This window comes from Coturnix japonica, chromosome 3 (genome assembly GCF_001577835.2).
Source record: "Coturnix japonica isolate 7356 chromosome 3, Coturnix japonica 2.1, whole genome shotgun sequence".
In the NCBI taxonomy this organism is placed as follows: domain Eukaryota; kingdom Metazoa; phylum Chordata; class Aves; order Galliformes; family Phasianidae; genus Coturnix; species Coturnix japonica.
The window spans coordinates 51,818,235-51,841,795 of record NC_029518.1 but is presented as its reverse complement, the minus strand read 5'-3'; the positions used below and the strand labels follow the sequence as shown (position 1 = coordinate 51,841,795).

At 37.8% G+C, this 23,561-nt stretch overlaps 1 protein-coding gene across 1 annotated transcript in view; it reads left to right on the top strand.

Annotated features, from left to right (window-relative positions):
* ENPP1 (ectonucleotide pyrophosphatase/phosphodiesterase 1) overlaps positions 1-20,539 on the top strand; it is a 47,861-nt gene extending 27,322 nt beyond the window's left edge. The window contains exons 12-25 of the mRNA XM_015858551.2: positions 466-574; positions 1,748-1,879; positions 3,422-3,453; positions 4,456-4,583; positions 5,581-5,650; positions 7,224-7,311; positions 9,572-9,747; positions 10,300-10,351; positions 13,371-13,525; positions 14,525-14,660; positions 15,620-15,688; positions 16,691-16,823; positions 17,684-17,840; positions 18,705-20,539. Of these exons, the coding sequence (XP_015714037.2) occupies positions 466-574; positions 1,748-1,879; positions 3,422-3,453; positions 4,456-4,583; positions 5,581-5,650; positions 7,224-7,311; positions 9,572-9,747; positions 10,300-10,351; positions 13,371-13,525; positions 14,525-14,660; positions 15,620-15,688; positions 16,691-16,823; positions 17,684-17,840; positions 18,705-18,872 (1,605 nt within the window). The 3' untranslated portion in view covers positions 18,873-20,539. The remainder of the gene's footprint in view (positions 1-465; positions 575-1,747; positions 1,880-3,421; positions 3,454-4,455; positions 4,584-5,580; positions 5,651-7,223; positions 7,312-9,571; positions 9,748-10,299; positions 10,352-13,370; positions 13,526-14,524; positions 14,661-15,619; positions 15,689-16,690; positions 16,824-17,683; positions 17,841-18,704) is intronic.
* The last annotated feature ends 3,022 nt before the right edge of the window (positions 20,540-23,561 follow it).

Sequence of the window (23,561 nt, the reverse complement as noted above, 5' to 3'; positions counted from 1 at the left end):
TAGCACAGATGCTAGGCACTCTCCAGACACTTGTTCCATTTAGGATGATAGATATACCTCTTGAGCCTGTTCTCAATAGACACAAAGAATACATGTGTGAAGGATGGAAAACTGAGAGAAGTGGGAATAGACAAGAAGCCAGTTTAATGGGATATTGAGAATGCTTCACTCTTGCCTTCTAATTTTCCCCTTCACTTTGCACTTTTATATGCTCCTCCTTTATGTGCTCCTTGTGGGTTTGAAGGTTTCTGCATAGTTGTTAGTTGCCTTATGTCCTTCACCTATGTCTGAACTGCATCTCATCTTTAATGGTGAGCTTTTTATTTATTATTAGTACATACCTTTGAAGTTTAAATTTATTCCTTCTCTCTAGAAATGTGGAGTATATTGGTGTGTTTGTTTTTTTTTTAATTTCAGTTAAAATGTTTAAGAAGGTACTTGACATACTTACTTTTGTCCTTGCAGGTCATTTTGGCATTGCAGAGAGTAGATGCTATAGTTGGGATGCTGATGGATGGTCTCAAACAGATGAACTTGCATAAATGCCTGAATATTATTTTTATATCAGATCATGGTAAATTTGTCGCTATAAAATATATCACACTTTTGAAAGGCTTTTATAAAGTAATATGCTGAATTTATTCTTGTACATTTCTGGTAATGGTGACATATAATATATGTTTTATATTGTGAAGATGGCATAAGAGACAATCATTTTAGGTAGGAATTAGACTATGAGTGTGAGGAAAAGAAGTGAAGAACACGGGGGACACCTGGTAAGAGAAGTAAAAAAATGAATTGAAAAAAAAAACAGGTTTTGTTTTATTCTTTTAACTACACTACACAGTATAAAAAAAACCTGTGAGTATAAAACTTGGATTTACTTCTGTAGTATCTTTTCTATATTTCTTTAATTATTTTTATAATAAGAGCTAAAAAGTTGTATCTTTCACCATTCCATTTTTTCAACTTTGCCTGACAAATGAATGTACACTTTGATACAGCATAGGACCAACTTGCAGAACTCACTGTCACTGGGAATGATTTATGCCAAATACACATGCATGTTTAAAATATCAGATCATCTTAAAGCTCATACAGCTCCAAACCCTGCTGTGGGCAGGGCTGTCCCCTCACCAGCTCAGGCTGCCCAGGGCTGCATCCAAGCTGGCCTTGAACACCTCCAGGGATGGGGCACCCACAGCTTCTTTGGGCAGCCTGTGCTACTGCCTCACCACCTCCTGAGTAATAACTTTCTTCCTAATATCTAATCTAAATCTCCCCTCTTCTAGTTTAAAGCCTCTTGTCTTATCAATATTTGGTCTCATCTTTACCAGTGTTCTTAGACATGTGATTTCTTTCTCTTTGAGAAAAATTTGTTCACTTATTCAGACTGACTTTCTGGGCTGAAGAAATGGATATATGCATGTATATACACTTGCATACATATATATACACACATATATACATATATATGTGTACATATATATGTACATATATACATATATATGTATACATATATATATGTATGTGTGATGTTTTACACTTGCTTATGTGCAAGTGTATTGTGGTATCCTTGAATCGCATGTCTTGGTATTGCTGATTTAAGAAATGAAAAAAATAAAAAGGCCTGAGATATTAAATATATGATTTCTACAGCTTAAGTTGTGTGTCTTATATGTCTAATCAGTAAGAATGCTCCAAGTTGATACTCTCATTTTTGAATGAAATATACTTACCTGTGCAGGGATGGAAGCAGGGAGCTGTAGAAAAACAGCGTATCTGGACAGCTACCTGGACAATGTTGAAGATTTCCTGTTAGTACCTGGTCCTGCAGCTCGCCTTCGACCTAATAAAGTTCCAGATGAGTATTTCTCTTGTATGTAGTTGTTAAACTCATTTTTATTACTTGGTTATACATTTTAGTGCTTTCTGAATACAAACTTAAGATTCACATAATACATTGGTAAACCTGAGCGAAGCTCAGCTGGGGATAACCTGAGTAAAAATGAAAGGAAAATACTAAGTGGTGCACACATCCTTTTAAAGACCATTTTGCTTTGTAGGGCCAAAAGTGTACACAAATCCTACAATTTCCTTTTGCTTGTGAACAACTACAGATGCTCTTGCTATGTGAAAGACATTCTTTTGATTCAGATCTCAAGATAGCCCCCTAATCCTCCATCATGTCTCACCTTATTTGGTGAATTACAAATTCATACATGTTTAAATGTATAATATGCTTTATTTCTAACTTCAAGTAACATTAGTTTTTAAAAAATATATATTTTGCATATTATTTTTATGATAATTATCTTTCCTTTTTATTAAAAATGAGTTTTCTCCTAGTGGCCTGACATCAGATCAGTGGAGTAAACTGTAAAAGAAGATAATCAACTTCAGTAAAAATCATACTTAAATAATAAATACTTAATAATAAATAATACTTTAAAAAGTTTAACTTCATTATGCAGTCACATTGCAGAGGAACACTTGATATCTCCAGGTTTTGATTGTTTTTAATGTAGAACATGAGTGTTTCCTTCATGTTTCATATTTCTTTTAGGGAAGACATGCTTTTTCCGTTTAAGTTATTCTCCAAGCTTGTTAAAACTTGTATGCATCAACCCCAGTAACTTTTATTCCTGTTTATGCCATTTCTTGGTGCTATTCTAAACATCTTCAAATGTTTCCATGGAGAATGTGGGATTCAACTGCACTTCTAACTTCTGTCTGGATAAAGAAGTTCAGGGGGAAGAAAAGCAGAGCATCTTCTGCTAGTGATATATGTACTGTTTTCCTCAAGTAACATAGCTGTATTTGTAGCGCTACATATATCTCTGCAGGAATTAATAGTTCCTTGCAAGCATAATCCTTTATGTACTTCAGTCAAGCATTGAACATCAGACTTAGGGCAGATTAACTGTGTGAAATGTAACGTTCCTCTGTGACACGAAATGTCAAGCTAAATGATGTAATGCCCCCTTTTGGCTTCAGTCTAAGAATCTGAATCTTGGCTAGCTTGCACTTGGCTTTTCTTGCTAAGGATATTTGCCAGACAAGACTGCAGTCCTGGTTGTTTTATTTGTTTCCTTTTTTCCTTAGTTTTATTAGCAAGCAGGAAAATTCTGGCTTAATTAGCACAGCACTTAGCTGCCTTTTTTTTTATGTGAGGGCATACTTCTCTCATTATTTTTCTGATGTAGCTGATATTCTTTAAAAATATAAAACTGTAAGTAAGCAAGGGAGGTGAACTAAAATTTCACAGAAGCAATAGTTGAATAGTTCTTTTGTTACAGATAGTTTTTGTTCTGGAAAATTTTTGAAATTGAGGTAATTCAGTTACATAAGGAAAATGCTTTCATTTTACATCTGATCTTTTTTAACTTAGGTGACTAATTCTTACATATGATTCTTCCAGTTAATTATGAAGGCATTGTCAGAAACCTCACAGTAAGTATCGTCTTATTTGCTGTTCTAGCATTATTTCTACTAGGCATTTTATAGCATTAGCTATTTTCTAGTCTGCTGAAATAACATCTGGACTTTGAGTCAGTGACTTTCTACATGCTATAAAGTTAACAACAAAAACGTAGTTCCATGTAAAAGAAGGTCAAAGTTTATTAGGGTATCATATGGCTGTCTCTGGTTATGTACTAAGGTTTTGTTTTCATCTGTTTTCACTAACTCTTACCTAATGCTATAATCACGTTGCTCTTCATAACTTGTGCTTCTGGACCATGCTGGCTGAAAGCCACATCCATGTGAATCTTAACTCACACCTGTTTGATAAACAGCTTTTAGTTGGACAGTGATATCTTCTTGTCAACTCCAACTTGATCTTAACTATTCCTGATTCTGTTCTCATCCCTGCACCATAACCTGTTGTTAGCTTCTCAGCTGTGCAGACATCACTGTCAGTGAGAGCTATGTTGTTTGTGTAGATGAATTCAAAGTTCTACTTTTTCATATGTGTTGTTTTTAACAATGAATGGATCGTAAGCAGTTAGAATAAAATGATTGTCCTGGAATGACCAATCTAAAAAATGTTTCAGTATCTGTGACTCCAGTATTACAGAAGTGTAAGGTTATTTTACTGGATACTCTCCTACCACTTGAAAGTATAATGTTTATGTCTCAGCATAATTGAATGTCTCAGTGTACAGTTTGATTATGTACAATTGTAGACTGTAAGCAAAAAAATAACAAGTGTAAATGATTTCAATAATCACATAAATATTCTTTTAATAACTGCTAAATGCAAAACCAGTTCCTATTTGTTATTTAAGTATTAACTAATATTTATGTGCCCTGTTACTCCAAACATGGTGTCCCATTGTTCTTACAAGAAGCTACTGCATACCCTTTGTAAGAGAAGTGCTAAGAACTGTGCATGAAATAAAGAAATATTTGATTGAATGTGCTGTGTTTATATTTTAATTTTAAATATTTCAGTGCATAGAACCAAATCAGCCGTTCAAAGCTTACATGAAGCAGTTTCTACCCAAGCGTTTCCATTATGCCAATAATGACCGGATTGAACCGCTGCACTTTTATTTAAATTCTCAGTGGCAACTAGCTAGGTAAGTTACAGTTTTCTGTACTTCATTATACAGCAAAGATATCATTGTTTTCTTGTAGTCTTTGACTTCTAGCTGCATAGAGTTCAATGGCAGCTATTGGAGCCTGGAATTCTTGTTTGTCTTAGCAAAGAGATGTTGCAGAGAAGCCAGCCTTTTCTCTGAGTTTGTGCTCACCTGAGAAAGCTCACTTCTAATCTCACAGCTATGGATAATCTCCTGGCTGAGTAGTGCAAATACTCAGTCACAAATATTAGAAACTAAGGTCCCTATTGTATTGTGAACATCTTGCCATACTTTAGGAATTTCCAAAGTGAGTCCTGGTAAACATGTGTGTAACTGCTGTTGTTGAAGCAATCACGTGAATGAACCATGCTGAACTTAATGAACATACTGTTCTGATCAATGAACAACTCCCATAATAATGGCAACTGCTGTAGTAATGCAGTTTTGAACACCTCTGTGATACCTCAGGGCTTTCAACACCAAAGAGTTTTTCAGCCCATGTATTCAGTAAGTACTGCCATGTAACAGTGAAATGTGTATAAGTCTTGCAAATCAGGTTTGAGTTTCTGAAAATAAACACATTTCGATAATATATGTGAAACTGACATATGTTTGAAACTTGTTTTTTATTAGACGATAAGATGCCCAGCTGAATCCTCTGAAGTGCATAACTGTTTATTTTGTGTACTATCAAGTTCTTTTACTCAAATGCCAGTGAAATGATAATTTCTTAGCCTGAGAACAAACATTTTCTTCATATATCATCTGATTTTTGACTTTAAGCAACTCTAAGACAGACTCTTGTGAATTCCAGAGGAATAATATCTGTAGAGGAAACTCTCATTCTGATTCAAAAGGCATTTTTTTCTAGAGCTTGAAGACTTTCTGTTCCCTTTGGAAAAACTCTAATATCTTTAAATAACAAGTAAATAGTGCATCACTGAATGTTAAAGTTTGTAAAGCGTTAATTATATGCACTGTGAATTTTTAATAGGAAACCGCTTGAGATTAAAAGTTGCACGGGTGGATTCCATGGCTCAGATAATCGCTTCCCAAATATGCAGGTAAGGCTTGAAAACTTATATTGGCTTTTATTTTTAGCATCTTCTGATTTGAATATTGTGGTTGCTGAGGTTTGAAATTTATTTATTGTCGAGATCTGGCACTATTCAATCTGTGCTTCAGAGATTTGACTTTTGCTGATGAGAATATAAAGAGGTATCCAATTGTTTTGTTACAGCATTAAAAGCAGGAAAAGAGAACTTATCTTTTCAGAACTTCAAATATAGGAATCATAGGAATCATAAAATACAGGAGAATTCAAATTGGAAGGGATCTCAGGAGGTCTCATAGTCTTATCTGCAACTCAAAGCAGTGTTAGCTGTGAGGTCAGACCAGATTACTCATGATTTCATGCAATTGAGTCTTGAAAGCTCTTGAGTTCAGAGACTGAATAACCTCTGTGGGCAGCTCCTTCCACTGCTTTACTGCTCATGGTATAAATGGGTTTAACAATAGCCAGATTGAAACTTTTTTGTTTCAAGTTATGCCTGTTGTCCCTCTGCCTCCCACCATGTAGCACTGAGGAGCATGGTCCTTAATAGCATCCCTTAGCCAGACAAGTCTGGTCTCTATTCACCCACAGTTTTGGTAGCAACCATTGTAGAGTGACAACCTGTCTTATGCGTACATCTCAGAAAAAGAACAGCCTCTTTTTTCACATAGCTATGAAATCAGAGACAATTGAATTGTTTGCAGAGTGCTTTGAGATTATGTGTTGAATGCAAAGCATGCATCATTGCTCAGTATCTATGCAACACAGGTAGATGAAAGCTTTATTTATAAAAAAAAAAAAAAAGCTGAATATCTGAAGCTAAATTTAAAAATGATCTTGTCATAAGTTGAGCATAAGCATTTGCTGCCCTCACCCCCTTGTTTTTCCTCCTGCAGCAAACCCCGCTCTTTGTTAGAGTTAACTTTGTGTGGCTGCAGAGTTAAGTAGGTCAGGGAACTGAACCAAATGAAAAAGAGCCAGGAGGAAAAAATATTAAGTGTTTTGAGCTGGCTGAGTTCCTGGATTGGGTTCACTGTTTGGCTACACAACTGCTTGTGCCAGCCCAGCTCAGGAAGTGGTGCAAGAAGTATAAGAGATAAAAGTCTTGGATCTTGCATTTGCTTCATCCGTTTAAAGCATTACTACCAACAGATGTTTTTATAGCCTTGAATTAAAAGCTCCCAAATTGTTTACAAGGCATGCAAAGTGATGATTATTTTGGCTCTACATTTCCATTAAGTCATTTAAGTCATTTGAGAGAATGAAGTTCTTCAAAAGCAGAGGGAAGCAAAGAACTTCATAAATGGCTGAAGGCATCTTTTAAGGGCAGTGGTGAGGCAGAATCGAGTTTCCTAATGCTCATTGACTACTTCTTGAATTTATTCCTACATCTTTCAAATTCTGTTTATATGCGTTTTGCCGGAAAAACACATTTCCTTTTTTAAGAAAAGCATGCTTTTAGCTTGATCCATTTTATGTTACTAAAGTACAGATAAGTTCCTTTAAAAAAAAGTTGGAATGTGAAAATATTTTCAGTTTCAGCCTGTCTTTAAGAGAGTTCCCCTTTTCTCTGTGAACCCTAGGCTATCTTTATTGGTTTTGGACCGGGATTCAAATTTCAAACTCAAGTTGATCCATTTGAAAACATTGAAGTATATAACTTAATGTGTGGTAAGTACAATTGATGAAGGTCGTCTTTGTTTGTTAAAAACATAAAATCTTTTGGGTGTCATAAATGTTTTAATAACAAACTTTAAATGTCCTTAGAAATTAAGATTTTCTTCCAATTTTCACTAGTACCTGAGAAATATTCAGCTTCTAAAAGACTAATTCCTATTGAGGCTGTGCTATTCAGGCTGTTTGTATCTATTTTCCACCAGTCACTGTGCACATTCCTCTGACCTGCTCCAAACTGACATTTTGACTCACCAGTATTAAAACTACCCTACACAACCTTCCTCTTGCCAAAAACACACCCTCCCTTTCTTTCTCCTGTTTAACTAGAGGCTTAATTCAATAACGTTACCTTATTCTGGCAGAGCAGAAATAATTATCATAGTATGTGAATGGAGGTATGGGTTCAGCTGCCAGGCAGCTCATTTCCAGGAAGTCTGAGTCATGCTCATGCTCATGGGTATGAAAAACCCATCCAGTTTTTCATACACTTGAACAATCCTTGTATGTTCTACCATGTGTATTCTTATTTTGTGCTTCCCTTTATCATATTTTCAATTTTTTATTGCCTCGATTTGGATAGGTTTTCAATTTAGTTAACTGAAATTGAGATTTCTGTTTTTTAAAATTGATCGATACAATACACCTTCTTCATTCACATAATAAGCCTTCTCCCAAACTCACTGACGCCTGTCATTCAATTTGTGTACTGGGGGTTTGGGTGTTTCCCTGTCCATTCTCATTATTTCATAGGGCCACAATTTTTTTGGTGTGTTTTAATAAACAGTAACTCTCTCATTAATCTACAGTCACATGACTTTAAGAGTGTTACTTTAAAGCTTGTTGTCTCTTTGATTGCATAGCTGCAGTGGATAAGTTCCCCATTTCTCTATGGTTTTTCACTGCACCAGAGAAGAGGGTTTCATTTCAGAAAATCAGACACCTTGCTGCCCTCCTTTTTTTCACCCTTTCAGACACAATGTTACTGTTAATTTCTGTGTCCCTTCTTTGTCCTCTTTCATGGTTTCTCTACGAATCCATCGCTATTTTTTATTTTTTTTTTCTGCCAAGTTCATTTATTCCCCTGGAGGTCTTCACCTGTTTTCCATTATCTCCTGCCTCCTTCTCTCTCCTACCAGGAACCATGCTTGCTCTAACACCTGCTTCTGTGAGAGACAATTTATTACCAAAGGGTATGATCAAGAAAGCAGTTAACGGGAACACTGCACATGCTTGAGATCAGTGGCAATGTTCAGGTATACCATATTTAAGCCATGTGTTTAAATTCTTTACTGGAGTAGGAAACAGGCTATTTTCAGGAAGTATGCATCTCACACCCTGGTGTGCTTTGATGTCTTCTCATGTTGTAGTTGATTTCTTTGAGCCTTCTTCTAATGCTTCCCTGTTCCCTTCTGTATATGTTGTGTGGGAGTCCTTACTGACATCTCACAGAAGCAACTTCAGTGGTAGATCAGACTTCTTAGGTTCACTCATTAAGGTCCAGATTTCTTCCATCCTGCATAGGAGTTAATAGCCAGCACCTTTAATTTTAGATAGAAAATGATGAAGTGAGGCAACTTACTAAAAGTTCTCCTTGCCCATGCTTTAGGTAACTTCTGGACTGCAGAAAGGCATATTCTTTCAGTCAGATCCCTATGATTTCTCTTGGAAGCCTCTGACTGCACCTTCTTCAGAGGCAGCCAAAGAGAAATACTACTTGCATTTGTGCAGTGTGTCAGCAGTTAAAGCACAAACACCAAATACATACAGCTGATTGTCTTGTCTGAATGAAGGAATTTCACCTCACGTTTTTCTAAGTGTTCAAACTGCCTGACTTTACAAAATTGTAGTATGGCTTGGGTTGGAAGGGATCTACTCTGATCCCAGTGGGTGGCAACCCTAACCATTGTAGAAGACTGGAACTTTAAGGTCCCTTCCATCCCAAGCATTCAGTGATTCTGCAGATGCATTATATGATTTTATTTCTTTCTTTCTTTTTTTTTCTTTTTTGAGTGCGTGCTTATTCTGTACTTCCTTGCAAGCAGACTAATTCCATCCTGAGCCCTACCTGAGAATGTATGTGCTTTCTTTTAAAGTGCTTGCATTGTTTTTCCTTTCAGTTGTTCTGAATAGCAAGCAGTACAGGATTAACTCACTCTTGTTTGTAATTGACCATAATTGCTATCACAATACAAGCAGCAATGTATTATAGTTTTATGTATTATAGTTTTGTCCTGTTACTTGAATTCTTTCATAGACTTGCTTGATTTGAAGCCAGCCCCAAACAACGGAACCCATGGACGTCTAAATAATCTCTTAAGGAATCCTGTTTACATCCCTCACCATCCCAAAGAAACAAGCCATCCTTCTGAATGCTCTTTTGTGGGACAAAGAACCTTTCCAGTGAGCCTTGGCTGCTCCTGCAGGACAGCAGTAAGTACCAAAATGGTTGAAGTCATTGAGACACATGTCTCTGTTCTATTCAGAGTGACACTCTAGATTCTCTAGTAAAAATATTTATCTTATGGTTTTGCTACCTGTTTTTTTGTTTTTTGTTTTGATCTGGTCTCAGAATCATGTCTTGCCTGGGTTTAGAGAGCCTATATTTGCACATTCATTTTTTGAACTTTCCTAATGTAAAGCAACATTCAGCTCTGAAGAGCATGGAAAACACTGCAGAAGCAAACTTTGATGGGAAAAACATTTAGTTATTACTTGGTTCACTTTACTACATTGAAATTTCTGTGACTATGTTGTATAGTTGGGGTTGGTTTTCAAAGATGTTGATTCACTTGTGGCAAAAACAGTGTGTTTCTGCTCATTCTCCATAGCTCCTCTGCAGTACATGTCTGTGAGTTTTGTGCAGGGATAACTTGCAAGGCGAATGTGTTATGTTTATTATTTTAAGTGGTGGAATATAAATATAAAGATGTGCTTTGTGAAACACATAATAAAAAAATCAATGTTTTTGCTTTATAATTATAGGGTTTGCCAGTAAGAGATTTTCATCAGCGTTTAAATCTTACTGAAACAGAAGGTAAGACCTTTAGCTTGTAAAATAGAGTGATAATAAAAATGTGAGGATGATTAAAAATATAGCTCTGTCATATATATGTAGGATTCAGACACAGTCCTACTGAACCGTGTGTTCTCAAGTACTACATGTGTATCTGTGTATATGTGTCTTTATGGTGCATGTTATTGTCTGGAATACTTGAAGTATCCAACACTGAAGTAATGAGCACTCCAGACTGAGAAGCAAAAGTGGTAGATGGGTAACAGTGTAATAAGAAATCCCTGTAAATATTGGCATCATGATGGAAACGTACTTCTAAGGAAACACAGAAGTGGTTTTAAATCATTGTTTGCTGTGCTAATGCTGTATTTCAGTTCTGTGAGCACACATGTTTGAGCTGCAGTTTGTGAGGCCATATATATATTTATAACTTGTAAAACAAAACACATTAAATAATGGAAAGGAAGTTGTAATCTAGCCCTTCGTGCTAACACCTTAAAAAATGCAGCCATAGCAGTTAAAATTGTCATAAAGGAAAATAAGTTGATAGAAACCTTGCCAGGTGTTTTCTCATTGGAACCTTGTTTCTTAAGCAAATAGCCTCTGTATTTGTTGAGAACCTGCTGTAGCTCACTGTTAATAACTGGATTTATGTCAGCTACAGGCAGGATCCAGTGCTTGATGCTTATTCAGGACTAATTTAAGCCTTCTTTTGACTTGTATAGTTTGTCCTGGCACAAAAAATGAATAGTTTTTTTTGAGCCTTTTCCATTGACAGCAGGGCATCTTTTTAAATGTGTCCCAAAGACTTTTAAAAACCACTCTTTGGCATTGCAACATGCATGAGAGCAGCAAAGTGAAATCCAGTCAGTAGGATACAGAAGCATGTGCTTTCCTTATGGCATTTCACTGAAACAAACTGTTAGTATGTAGGTGGAAGCCTGATTTCTCCTGCTCTGGAGAAATATGCCAGGCATGTGATACGTTTTGGTCCCATTTTATAAATTACTAATCAAAAGTTCTATCCCTATGCTTCTGAAACACTGGGATTTTAGCTTGGATTATCAGTGAGACCTAGGTTGCCAGTGATGTTACTAAAAGTAATTCACTTTTAAGTCATATGAATCCTGCACTTATTACATACATTTCCTCCATCTGTAACACCTTCTCTAACAGCCAGCCTCAATACTCCTTAAAAATATTCAGAGTTTATTCATTACCTCTGCACATTCTGACATTATTAAAACTTGACAGCCATATAAGAGCAATTAACTACTGCTTCTTTAAGTTTTATGGGAAAAACGAAAAAACAAGCAAACAAAAACCAAAAACCTAAAATGGTTGTCTTTTCCATGATGGGTAGGGAAATAAATGTCATGAGCTTAACTTCATGTTTTGTTGAAATTTGGAATTGAATTCCTCATTTAAAACAATTGCTTTGAAGATTTGTGGATGGCAGTGACCTACTTAATGGTGAACATACCTGAAGCTTTGGTCCCCCTCTTTATAATTCCATTCATTTAACAATTGAAAACATTTGCATATTCAGTAGTGAAGTAATATTTTTTATAATTTTGAGATATTTTCATGATGTGCTGGTTTTTCTTTGTTTTTATTTTACACTAGAGAACCAGAAACTTGCAAATATTATTTTTTTGCTGTTTCTAGCCTAAATATATAAATACTTGATGTTTTTATGGAGTTAATGTTTATCTTCAAAACTCTGGAACCTTTTGCTGACATTTTTGGACAGCAGCAGGTGAATGAAGGATCACATGTTTCATACGATTATGTTCTGTTGCATTTTTTTTTTCACTTAATTATTTTAAGAATCTTAAGAAAAGTATACTGTAAAGCATCTCTGTTGCCAACTCTGCTTTTCTGTTCAGCTTCTTTTTAATGACTTCCCTTCTTTTTACCCCGCATACATTGTTTCTGTTACAGTTTTAAAGGAAAGTCTTTACTGCTCTGTTGGATGAGGTAGTTGTGAATGAACATAAACAAGCATTGCCCTAGGCAAGGATCTGCCAGAAACCCTGTGCAGTATCTTAGAGATACTTTTTTTTTTTTTTGTATGCAAACATTGTAGAGAAGCCTGGTCTGAGAGAGAGGGGAGGAAAGGGTTTTATGACCATCACAGTCATTAAAAAGTCGAAGAATCATAGAATTCTAGAGTTGGAAGGGACCTTCTAAGGTCATCTGGCCCAAACACCCTGAAATGAACAGAGAAACCTGCAGCTAAATGAGGTTGCTCAGAGTCCTGTCCAGCCTGACACTGAGTGTCTCTGGGGACAGGACATCCACCATCTCTCTGGGCAACCTGTTCTACTGCCTCACTACTCTTATTGTAAAAATCTTCTTCCTTATATCCAATTTAAATCTCCCCTCCTTAAGTTTGAAACCATTTCCCCTTGTCATATCACAAGAGACCCTGCTAAAGAGTTTTTCCCCTTCTTTTATGTATCTCCTTTTGAGTCCTCATGTATCTGAAAATGTTAACCATTATTTCATGGTATTATTCATTTAAAGGACAATGAAATGTAGAGCCATAAATGTCATTTCTTCAAATAGCTTGTGGTTTTTACTGAAACAGCCCGTTCAAAAGATTTGAAATCACCACAATTGGTTTATTTCCCAGCTAAATGTTAAGTAAAAGCAGATCCTATGTTGTGTATTTGTATAAAAGCACAAAGTCAACTATGACTAAAATTTGTGCTTTATATCCATCTACTATTTTTAAAATGTCAAAATGTGTCATTTTAAATACACTGTAAAATTGAGCATTGTACATTTGAGTTATGGATATTGGCATTTTTCTTTATATTAGTATTTTCAGTTAATTTGTTGCCTTATTGCAGAAACTAGACCTTTGATACATGAATATATCTTTTTCTTTATTTGTTTTGTTTTTTTTTTTTTTTGCTTTTGTTCCATTACTATGATTTCTCAATTTAGCAAGTGAAAATCGGTAATTTTTAAAGACAAATGTTCTTAACAACTGTTATTGATTGAAATGTAACAAGCACTATTTCTACTCCAGTTAAGAAGACAGAGACACTCACTTTGCCCTATGGACGGCCCAGGGTTCTGCAAAAGAAACATAATTACTGCGTCCTTTACCATAACCGCTATGTAAATGGGTACAGCAAGGACTATAAGATGTCTCTGTGGAGTGCGTACACTGTTAACAAAAATGTAAGTATCTGAAGAAATGTTAGAAGCAACCTTGAAAGATAAAAAGCTTGAATGACAGCTATTCCCAAACACTTTCCAGAATAGGAGTTGGCTTTTACTCCTTCCTTTTTCTTGGCATAAGCTTTTGCCTCTGCAGAGAACAGATCCACCAGGAAGTGAAGAGACCATTGCCATTGGTACTGAGAGATCCTATGAATCTGCACTGACCCCACTGTTTGGCAATGTTGATCTGCTATAGCAGTCTACCATATAAAGCAGTGTACAGAATGATGTAGGACTCTTTTGAAATGATAATCTCTGGGCTATCTGATGCCTTGATTGAATCCTACCCTCAGAAGATCATTCTGACTGAGTTCAAAGAAGTTGCTGGAGATTAATGTAGGCTTTGCTGTTCTGAACCATGTGCTAAGATGTTCACACAGATTGCTGATGTTAAGAATGAAAGTTTTCAGATTGGTCTTCCAATTTAGAGAAAGTTTAGAAGCCAAGGTGTGCTTGAAGTGGAATTAGGACTGTAGTTTGATTATCTGGGCTTAAGGGGTTTAAAAATAATGGCCATTATAAGAAAACCAAACTAAGCTCTGTCAAGGTTTGCTTTATCCTGAGTTTCCTGAGAGGCCAGTGGCTCAAAGCAACCAGTTATTGTAACAAGTGGCCCATTGGAGAGAGATGGCTGCCTCCAGCTCTTAGCCTGAGCATATGCATTCGCACCAGATCAAGTTACATTTTGTAGAGACCTTCCAGTTTTCCTTTGGAAGGGGAAGTTGTTCTTAACTGAAATCCTGTAGTTCTGCTCATTTTATTTACAAAATACATGCAGCAAATGGAAGGACTTGTTTTTCATTGGCAAAAAAGGGACAACATTTGAATCTTAAGCCTCTTTGCACCACTGAAAGCAACCATGGGTAAATATGTAGAATTCTGCAGTCCCCCACATTGAACAAAATATTGCAAGTCAGCTATCCAATTTTCTAGTGACACTTTCTTCTTGTTCAATAGGACAGTTGGATTTCTACTACAGAAGATATTTCCAGCTGTTTACGCAAGGATGTTCGTGTTCCTTCTAATCATAACCAGACGTGTTCATTTTACAACAATCATCCTCGACTAACTTATGGATTTCTTTCTCCTCCAAGTAAATACATTGCTTTCATTGTACAGCACATGATTTAAATAGTTTGTAATGCAGTAGCTCTCTTCTTTTATAGATACTGCTGATTAAGAACTTGAAGCAATAGTTGCTGAATTATTGCAGTTCTTTTTAGCATATGAGAAAGGAAAACATTGTACATGCGTCAGCAGTTGTTGAGTAGTCCAAGGTCATTTAGTTTTTCCTGAAAGCTTTTCAACTTGTCTGGTTTCTAATGTGGCATCTCATAGAAGAAACTGGAAGAAATGTGTAAACCTTGAGTCAAGTCTGGCAAACTAATGAACTGCAAATTTGTTTTGCATGACCTCCGTTAGTTGGAACTACACGAAGTAATACTGAAACATTTGTCTGTAAATGTAAAAATGCCTTGATTTAAGTTTATTTTATGTTTGAAATTTACCATTGTGTGCCATACATGACTTTTGGTAAAGGCACTCAGTATTTGACCTAAGAAGTGCAGCTCTGGTTCTCAAAACATATTTTGAAATATAGTTAGCTATTTACAAATGGTAGGATTGCGTGTAAACTGGTGCTGCTCTGATTTGGAAGCATTCTACGTTGGTTTTACTTCATAAAGTATTGAGTTGAGGGTTATTTTAACATCTGCTCAAAGTGTGGTTTGCAAAACTCAAAGAGGGCTATTCTTGTGCCTAATTTCTGCAGATGGAACAAGTTGGTCTGACACTCAGAAAGTTAATTTTGTTCCCTTCCCCACCACTGAAAAGTCTGTTCTGATATTTTAAAGTATTAAAATAATGTGGACATTGTATACCTTCCAAGTGCAATTATTGCTGCTGCTGATAAGATTGTTTTATTTTGGACCTTCATGTAGTGAAGTTAGCCCTTAGACTCGCATCAACTTTGTAAAGTGAATTTAGGTCAGCTCCACCTTAACATCATAACGTTCATCTTTAATCTTGTATTTTTATGCTTTGTGGTTTCAGACTTTATGAAATCTCATTATGATGCCTTGCTCACCAGCAACATTGTGCCAATGTATCCTGCATTTAAAGGTATTTTCTTTATATACTTGAGTCTAGGACTGCAGCTTTTTTGCTTACTCCCAAACACCACAAACAATCTCAAGTTAGCTGTGTCTGTGAAATAAGACCTCCCCAGACCCTGAACTTCTTACATCAGTGAAACTTCTTGAAGTAGGTCTATGACCCTTACAAAAGAGGCCCAGCATTTTAAGCTTATGATTAGCTTATGTCTAATTACACATTCATATAACATAGATGTCTCCATTTTATTACTAACATTTTTATTTGCATTTCCTAAACAAGGTTTTTTAATGTATCTTCTAGATAACCCAAATGCCAGTTATGTGGTAGTGAGTTAAATTCATTTCCATTTTAGGAATGTCTCTCAAAATCACATGAGTTTCCAGGCAGAAATTTAGAGTCTCAAACACTGAGAAAATGGGAAACTAGTCAGATCTTTAATAGAAAAAATATGAAAATATGGGCTTTCCTGGGTGAAATGGAGCATGAGATGGTTGGCTGAGGGAGGCTAAGCATGTTTTTAATGAAAAGAAGTATGGCTGGACAAAAAAAGCAGTAATTTCCTCTTAAAAGGAATTAAAGAGGAAAGAAGAGGCTTCTTCGGGTACATATAAATTGAAAATGTGCATGAAATGAAGATGCAGGTGTACATGCTAGCCAGTCTGATTTTGATAATGAGGCAAGATACAGTCATGGTTTTCTCTCACATTCCCTTTTTAGCTTCTCCGTATATTGGTTTCCATGAAAGAAACCCAAGGCCACAAGAGATCTGCATTACTATGTTTAGTCAGGTTTGTGGTTAGGGTGACTGTGAAACCAGAATGCCAGGAGATACTGCAGTGCATGCTGTTGCTCAGGTAGATTAAAAGTACAGAGACTTATATTTTCCTAGCATAGTTTATTATTTTCCTAGCTTACCATGCCTGTCAGTACTCTACTGAAAACTGCACAGTTTTATTAACAAGTCCTACTTTGGAAATGATGCATCCCACTTCCATTACTGTATTCTAGTGTTATGGAACTACTTTCATCAGTCCCTGCTGCCTGAGTATGCTGCAGACAGAAATGGAGTCAATGTAGTAAGTGGTCCTGTGTTTGATTACGACTCTGATGGGATCTATGATAACCCAGAAAAAGTGAAAAGGTGAGCTGCTTTCTCATTGTAATCCTTTGCTTCTTTCCTCCATTAGTGGTCTCAAGGTAATTATGATCCTCATTACCAAGGAAAGCATCTTGTTGAAACTGATCCTTGGGAGGTAATACCAGTTCAGAGAGAAGCAGCCAAATGGATCTAAACAGATTGAGCTGCATGAAGCTCAGAAGCAAATGAAAAGCAGAAAGAGAATGTGTAGTAGAAGTATGTCATACTGAAAGGAAGTAAGAGAAGTATGTGGAAAAACATCCATTAGCCTGAAAACTTACAACATTGCCTATAGAACTGGATAAAGCAGGGGCTTACCCGTGTTATCATAGCTTATGTTAGTGAGTCTGAGTATCTGGCAGTGTTCTACTATCAGGTTGTCAGCACAAGTGTACCAGTTACTCCCAGATAGCAAAATTGGTTCAAGATAACAGATAGGTCATAAATTCTTGCACCTTTTTAAGTAATTTCTTTGTGGTTATAACTCACCATTTTAGGACTACAAGCTGAATTTTATATGCAAAATATTCATAGAATCATAGAATCACCAAGGTTGGAAAAAACCTAAAAGATCATCCAGTCCAACCGTTCACCTGTTACCAATAGCTCCCACTTAAACCACGTCCCTCAGCACAACTTCCAATCATTCTTTGACATACAATCATTCCTTGAACAATTAATCTGAAATATGATGCCAAATTTGATTACAGATGTTTTTTCCCTCCAGACCCAAGCTTTCTTCAGACCAAATATGTGGGTTGCTAAGAAATCAGCATACTCAGTGTAATCAGTTGATTGCTGCCATTTGCTCTTTGAACAGGTATTAACTTACTGAATTACTGGAATGTTTTTCTGCTTTTCAGACACCCTGGTAATTCAGAAGTTCCCATTCCTACTCATTTCTTCATTGTGCTGACTACTTGTAAAAATACTTCTGAAACTCCTTTGAAGTGTGAAGGATCCCTTGATGCCTTGTCTTTCATTGTACCTCACAGAGAAGACAATAGTGAAAGCTGTGCAGTAAGTAGTCTTCTCAGTCTCTATAAAGCCAGGCTTGAGCTCATTCTGCTCGAGTATCAGCTAATTAAAGGCTGTAAAAATGCTGCAGTCTGTCATAATCATCTTGAGAGGAAAGATAAAATTTTTCGTACACAGAATTACATTAAAATGCATAAATATCCTTAAATTGGAGAAGAAAAGTTTCCTGTTCAAAGACTAAAACTTATAGGTAGCTGGGTAGAATCAGAGCATGTTGAGAGAATTGGTGTGAGGCATACACAGTTTTCTGTAGCAGCAGTGTCCAGTTATATTATTTGAGAGAATCGAAGAGCAACTAGGAGAAGGTGAGTCATCCACAAAAGAAGTTCAGTGTTAGATCAAGATCTTCCTAAAGGAGAAGAGATATTCTTGAAGATCATTGACTGCTTCTAGTTCAGGTACCTCAGCATTTTGGCAGGAACATACATAGCTTATAAGGTTTATACCTTATAAAGCAGAACAAAGCATGTGAAGTGTGCTAACCTACAGGAGGATGTACACGAGTAACAGCCCTCTTAAAGCAAAGTTCCCAGAAGTAGGTTATCATAGACATGCTGAATAGATGTTGGACCTCACCTGTCACTCCTCATTATCACCAGCTTCCACTGATGCAGCTGCAGGTTCTGTACACTTGAGGAAGTAATAGCAAGTACTAAATTTGCACAAGCTTATATTTATTCATAGAATAGAATTCAATGCTTTCTATTTGTTTGCTTGCCACCAGTTACTGTTTTCTGTCTGTCATCATAAAGCATGAAAATATCTTTTACTAATTGATTAAATGTATATCAGAGAAAAAAAAAAGTACATTTCACAAACTCTTTTTTTCCTCCTCTTTCCCTTTAGGATGGGAGGTCTGAGTCACTGTGGGTTGAAGAGAGAATGAAGTTTCACATAGCTCGGGTCAGAGATATAGAATTACTTACAGGACTCAGCTTCTATCAAGACAGAAAACAGCCAGTATCTGACATTTTAGAGTTAAAAACGTATCTACCAACTTTTGAAACTGTCTGATTTTTCCTACGGAATATTTCTGTCCATTTTGCAACAGATTTGTAAATAGAATTTTTAATTGATGGAAAACCATTTTTTTTTTTTTTAAAATAAGCTGGAAAATTTATTGAGAACTCTTGACCAAAATGCCAGTGGGGGAGGGGGAAAAGTGGAAGCTGTATTTGTATCTCAGGGACTCCTGATGGACTATGTATATAACACAGGGTGGCAGCTCTTGTCGTTCACCCTTGAATATTGGTAGAACCATGACCATTATTAAATGCTGTCAGTATTTCATCATTGCAGTCTTGAGACAAAAACAAAACTATCTTTTACATGCACTGGAGAGGGAGAGTTTTGTAAAGCACAAGTTATGATCAATGTGGTCAATATTCTAATTAGCAAATGTTTTACAGATTTAAGAAATAACTACATTCTTGATTATTGAAATACAAAAAGCAGCACATTTCCCTGAAGCATGAGTTACGTTCTGAATTTCGGGTCTTGTGTAATAATGCAGCATTGTGATCCAAGGACCTGTATTGAGGTAAGCAGTAAGACTGGTATACAAAAGTTACCCAGTTATACAGCAAGGAATAAACTCTTGACTAATGGAGTTCTGTTAGCAAGGGAATACTGGTGCGTTGCTGCCCTCTAGTGTCTCCAACGCTGAAGAAGAGTTTGACGCATATTCTGCATATTTTGTGTGCATCACTCCGAGTGAGCAGGAACAATCATCATCTCACCCAGAAATTAATTCAGAAAGATCACCGAGTTCCCAGAACTAACTTCCTTCAAATTAAGCTTGTATTTATGCCTTTTTAGATTTGGTGCATCATTTAGTCTGTTGTAGTTTTGAAATCCCCCCCTCCTGTTTATTTGTTTTTCCCCTCCAAGATAATTTCACACAAAGATCATTGCCAGAATGGTAAAATGATTACTGCCCATCGCTACAAGCCAGTGCCCACAGTCTGCCCTTGATGGCAGCAAACAGCCACATTCTCTGTACGTTTTTAGCTGCCTCCTTATTGCTACATCATCCAAATTCCAGCTCATATAAGTTACCTGTCTTGAATGCAGACACTGCCAGATGCAAATCCAGCAGAAGCAAATAATGAGCTTCCTTGGAAGCTCAGACCACACAAACAGCTGCTACATGCACTCAGGAGTGTAGTAACTCCCTCCTTTCCTAGTACCCGTGCTGTCACCTTTGTAATTCTTCCACTTTCTCTGAAGCTGGTAAGCCAAAATTGGCTCTGCTGTGTATTAAGTTTGGTATAGTCAATTATACATTATTTTGGTCTCATTTTAAAAGAAAATACATCACGCACAAGTCTGTTAGAAGACTGAAAACCCTGCGGACAGATCAGAGAGGCATTTTACATTACAGCTTGGTCGGGGCAAATTGGTGGCTACATTCAGAGCCTGCTGAAGTCAGTGGAAGCTTTTCCATTAGCTTCAGTTTGAGTGGGCTGACATCCCGGGTCCATATTTTGATTTAACTAAATGTATTTCTTTGATCTTCTGTTATAAGCATGATTTATTTTTTTTTCCCTAAGTTGTTTCACTGTGTGAAATTTCAATGTGTTGTAGCAACCTCACATTACAACGTGACTGTGACAGCATTATTCAGTGTAACATCTTTGTAACAATGCACCTGTGACCAAATAAAAACATCACATGGTGTATGCTGTTCGTGACCCTTTCTATTCCCAATGCTAGTGACTAATTGAATAATAGCATAGGGATATAGCTTTACCTCCTCTAGGGAGGAAATATTCTTACATTTTATTATTACATTTGATAGTATATGTATGCAAGTGACAGGTGTTAACACCTTCAGAAAACAAAGCAACGTTAAGAGGTGTGGCTAGCCCTACTCCTGGGTAAGGATAGAACAGGTTATGCCTTATGGAACAGCTGACTGTTGGTTTGACCTAGGGAAGATTTTGGAAGGGAGAGTGAGAGGCTATGAAAGCTGAGGGCCCCTGAGTAAGGGTGGTTGCTGGGAGGAGTGTGGGATGTGGCCTTCCTAGAAATTTCCACTTCTTCTATACTCTGACATGTTTATTTGCCTGATAGTTTAGGGTGGTGGAGCAGTAGAGGGGAGGACAGCTCAGAATGGTTTTCCTGCTGACACAGTGCACGCAGAGCTGTGCTGTCAGAGCTGGCTGCTTCCTTACCCATAGCTGTGAGATAACTCACTTAACTAACGCCCAATTGAATTCTCACCTCAGGCTGTCTACTGTAAAGCAGAAAACAAAGTGATACTTCTCTGCTGTATGTGATACAGGCCTGTTCTGGCAAACATACTCTCAGAACATCCATTGTACTTTGAACTGTTCCTATGCAGCCCGCTGCAGCCACTTGGTAGCTGCCAGGCCTGCTTGGCCTCATGCTGAGAGTGGGTGGCCTGAGTCTGGCCATCCTTAGTCTGAGGAGAATTGAAGTACAAACTCATTCCTTTAAATACAAGGTTACAAACCAGGCTAAGAAGAGCTGCCCCTCTGCCACATGGGAGGGCACTTCACATTTTTCAAGAAAATGAAAGCCATGAAACAAAAAGGAGTGGGAAAGAAATCCTAAACCAGTGGCTTCTTGATTAGGGCATGCAGCTGGGAGGAAAGGTGACTTTTGTGGCCTCCCTTCTTTCAAGCTCTACAGCAAAGCTCAATGCTAAAAAGTGCCAGTGTACCCTGCTCGCAAAGAAGCCGAATTGTTTCTGACAAGTTCTTGGCAACACAAGGCAAAGTATTCACAAGTAGGTTGATGGACATTAAAGAAAGAGGAATGGACTTTACCCAGCTGGTGAAAGGACTCTCTAGCTACACAGCACTCCTCCTTAGAAGTAGCCTAGGTCCAATCAATGGCATCCTTTCAGAGGCTGCTCCTTATATGAGGGCAAGGCAGCTCCACCCTAGGTCTACCCCTTCTGGTCAGGTGGAGAACACAGGTGCAAACAATTTGCCTGTGCTCCCTAGGCCACCCATCAGCACCCTTCAGCAGGTGCTCCGTCAAGCTGTGACCTAATAGTTCCCCTGCACTATATGAGATACCATCCATCCTACCACTCCGGAGGTGCTTGGGGTGGTCACACCGAGAGACTTCTCCTATGGCTGACTGGGCAGCTGCCATAGTGCATGCCTACAGCTACACCACTAATGGGGTCAGGAAGCCATCCTGGGGCATACTCAGTTCTTTTACTGCTGTGCTGTGGAAAACTGAGGGTCAGAACATGAACTCACTGACTTACTAAAGAAGAAATTCCTGAATGTTTTTGTTTGGATACCACCACTGCTAGTGGCAGCAGTAGCACCTCCTGCTCACTCTCATATACCCTGTGGCCACATCCAGCTGCCTGGGAGCACCACACTGAGGTGGTTTGTGTGTCATGTGTAGTTTGTCCACTGTAGCTCAGGAACCTCTGTATGACAGGAAACCAGTCCAGGTCTGGCATCCTGTGACTCAGGCTCCTTTGGAAAGGAGTTCCTCACTGAACCGCCATGAGTCACCACTACAGCCTACAGAAAGAGCTGCCATGGAGACCAATGGACAAACTCAGAATAATTATGGAAGCCTGGAAACAGAATTTAAAGGATGCCATTGCAAATTATCATCTGTTGCTCAGCCACAGTGTGCTAAATTTGTCGCTGCTTATTGCAGATGTAGTCCTTTTTATTTTTAGTTTCTCTGCTCAAATGCAATTAATGCAGTGGGATAGAAAACTGAGTCACCCCAAAGATCCTGAATGACCTGCCCCATTCAGGAGGCAGTGGAAGTGCCCTGTAGTCTGTCCATAATGCACGTGAGGCTCTGCCCTCACCACTCTCTGGATAAGCTGTATTTCAGACCAGTCTCCGTCTATAGCTTGAAAGAGAAATTGGTGTCTCTTCCCATATCTCTGTGCTGGCAGCCTTACCTTTGTAGGGCATCCAACGTCTGTGTCAAACATTCTAGCTAGATTTCTAGCTGACAGAATGCCCAGTGATGTCAAATTCACTTTCAAATCCTGTACCTGCTGGCTGCGTGAGGTGGCACAGTCCACTGCCAAAACTTCATTATACTCTTTGCTACTGATCTTCTACTAGGTGAAAACTGCAATTAGCCACTTTACACTGGAGGAAGTAATTAAGTACACTAGGTTCTGCTATTCAAAGTAAACACATTGTTTATGGAAGTTGTGAAGGACCAGAGGGAATGGTTTCAAGCTACAGCAGTGGAGATTCAAGCTGGACATTAGGAAGTATTACTTCTCAGAAAGGGTGGTCAGGCACTGGAATGCACTGCCCAGGGAGGTGGTGGAGTCACTAATCATGGGGATGTTCAAGGAAAGACTGGACGTTGTTTTGAGGGACATGGTTTAGTGGGAGCTATTGGTAATAGGTGAACGGTTGGACTGGATGATTTTTAGGTCTTTTCCAACCTTGGTGATTCTATGAAAAAATAAGTAAATAAGACCCATACCCCTAGTCCCTGTATACCACAAAACCAGACAAAATATTTGGGATCAATCTGGAGAGGTGGATGGTGGTGTGACAACAAACATCCATGACTTCAGAGGAAACTTAGCTAATGAACTGGGAGGTAAATACTGTAAGCTAAATCAACAAATTTGGCTGCAGATGTCAGGTTGCAGGGCATAGGACTTGGACTGAATCACTGTTGACAAGGAGGAGCGGAGAGTTTTAGCAGGGCTGGGCCAGCTGGCAT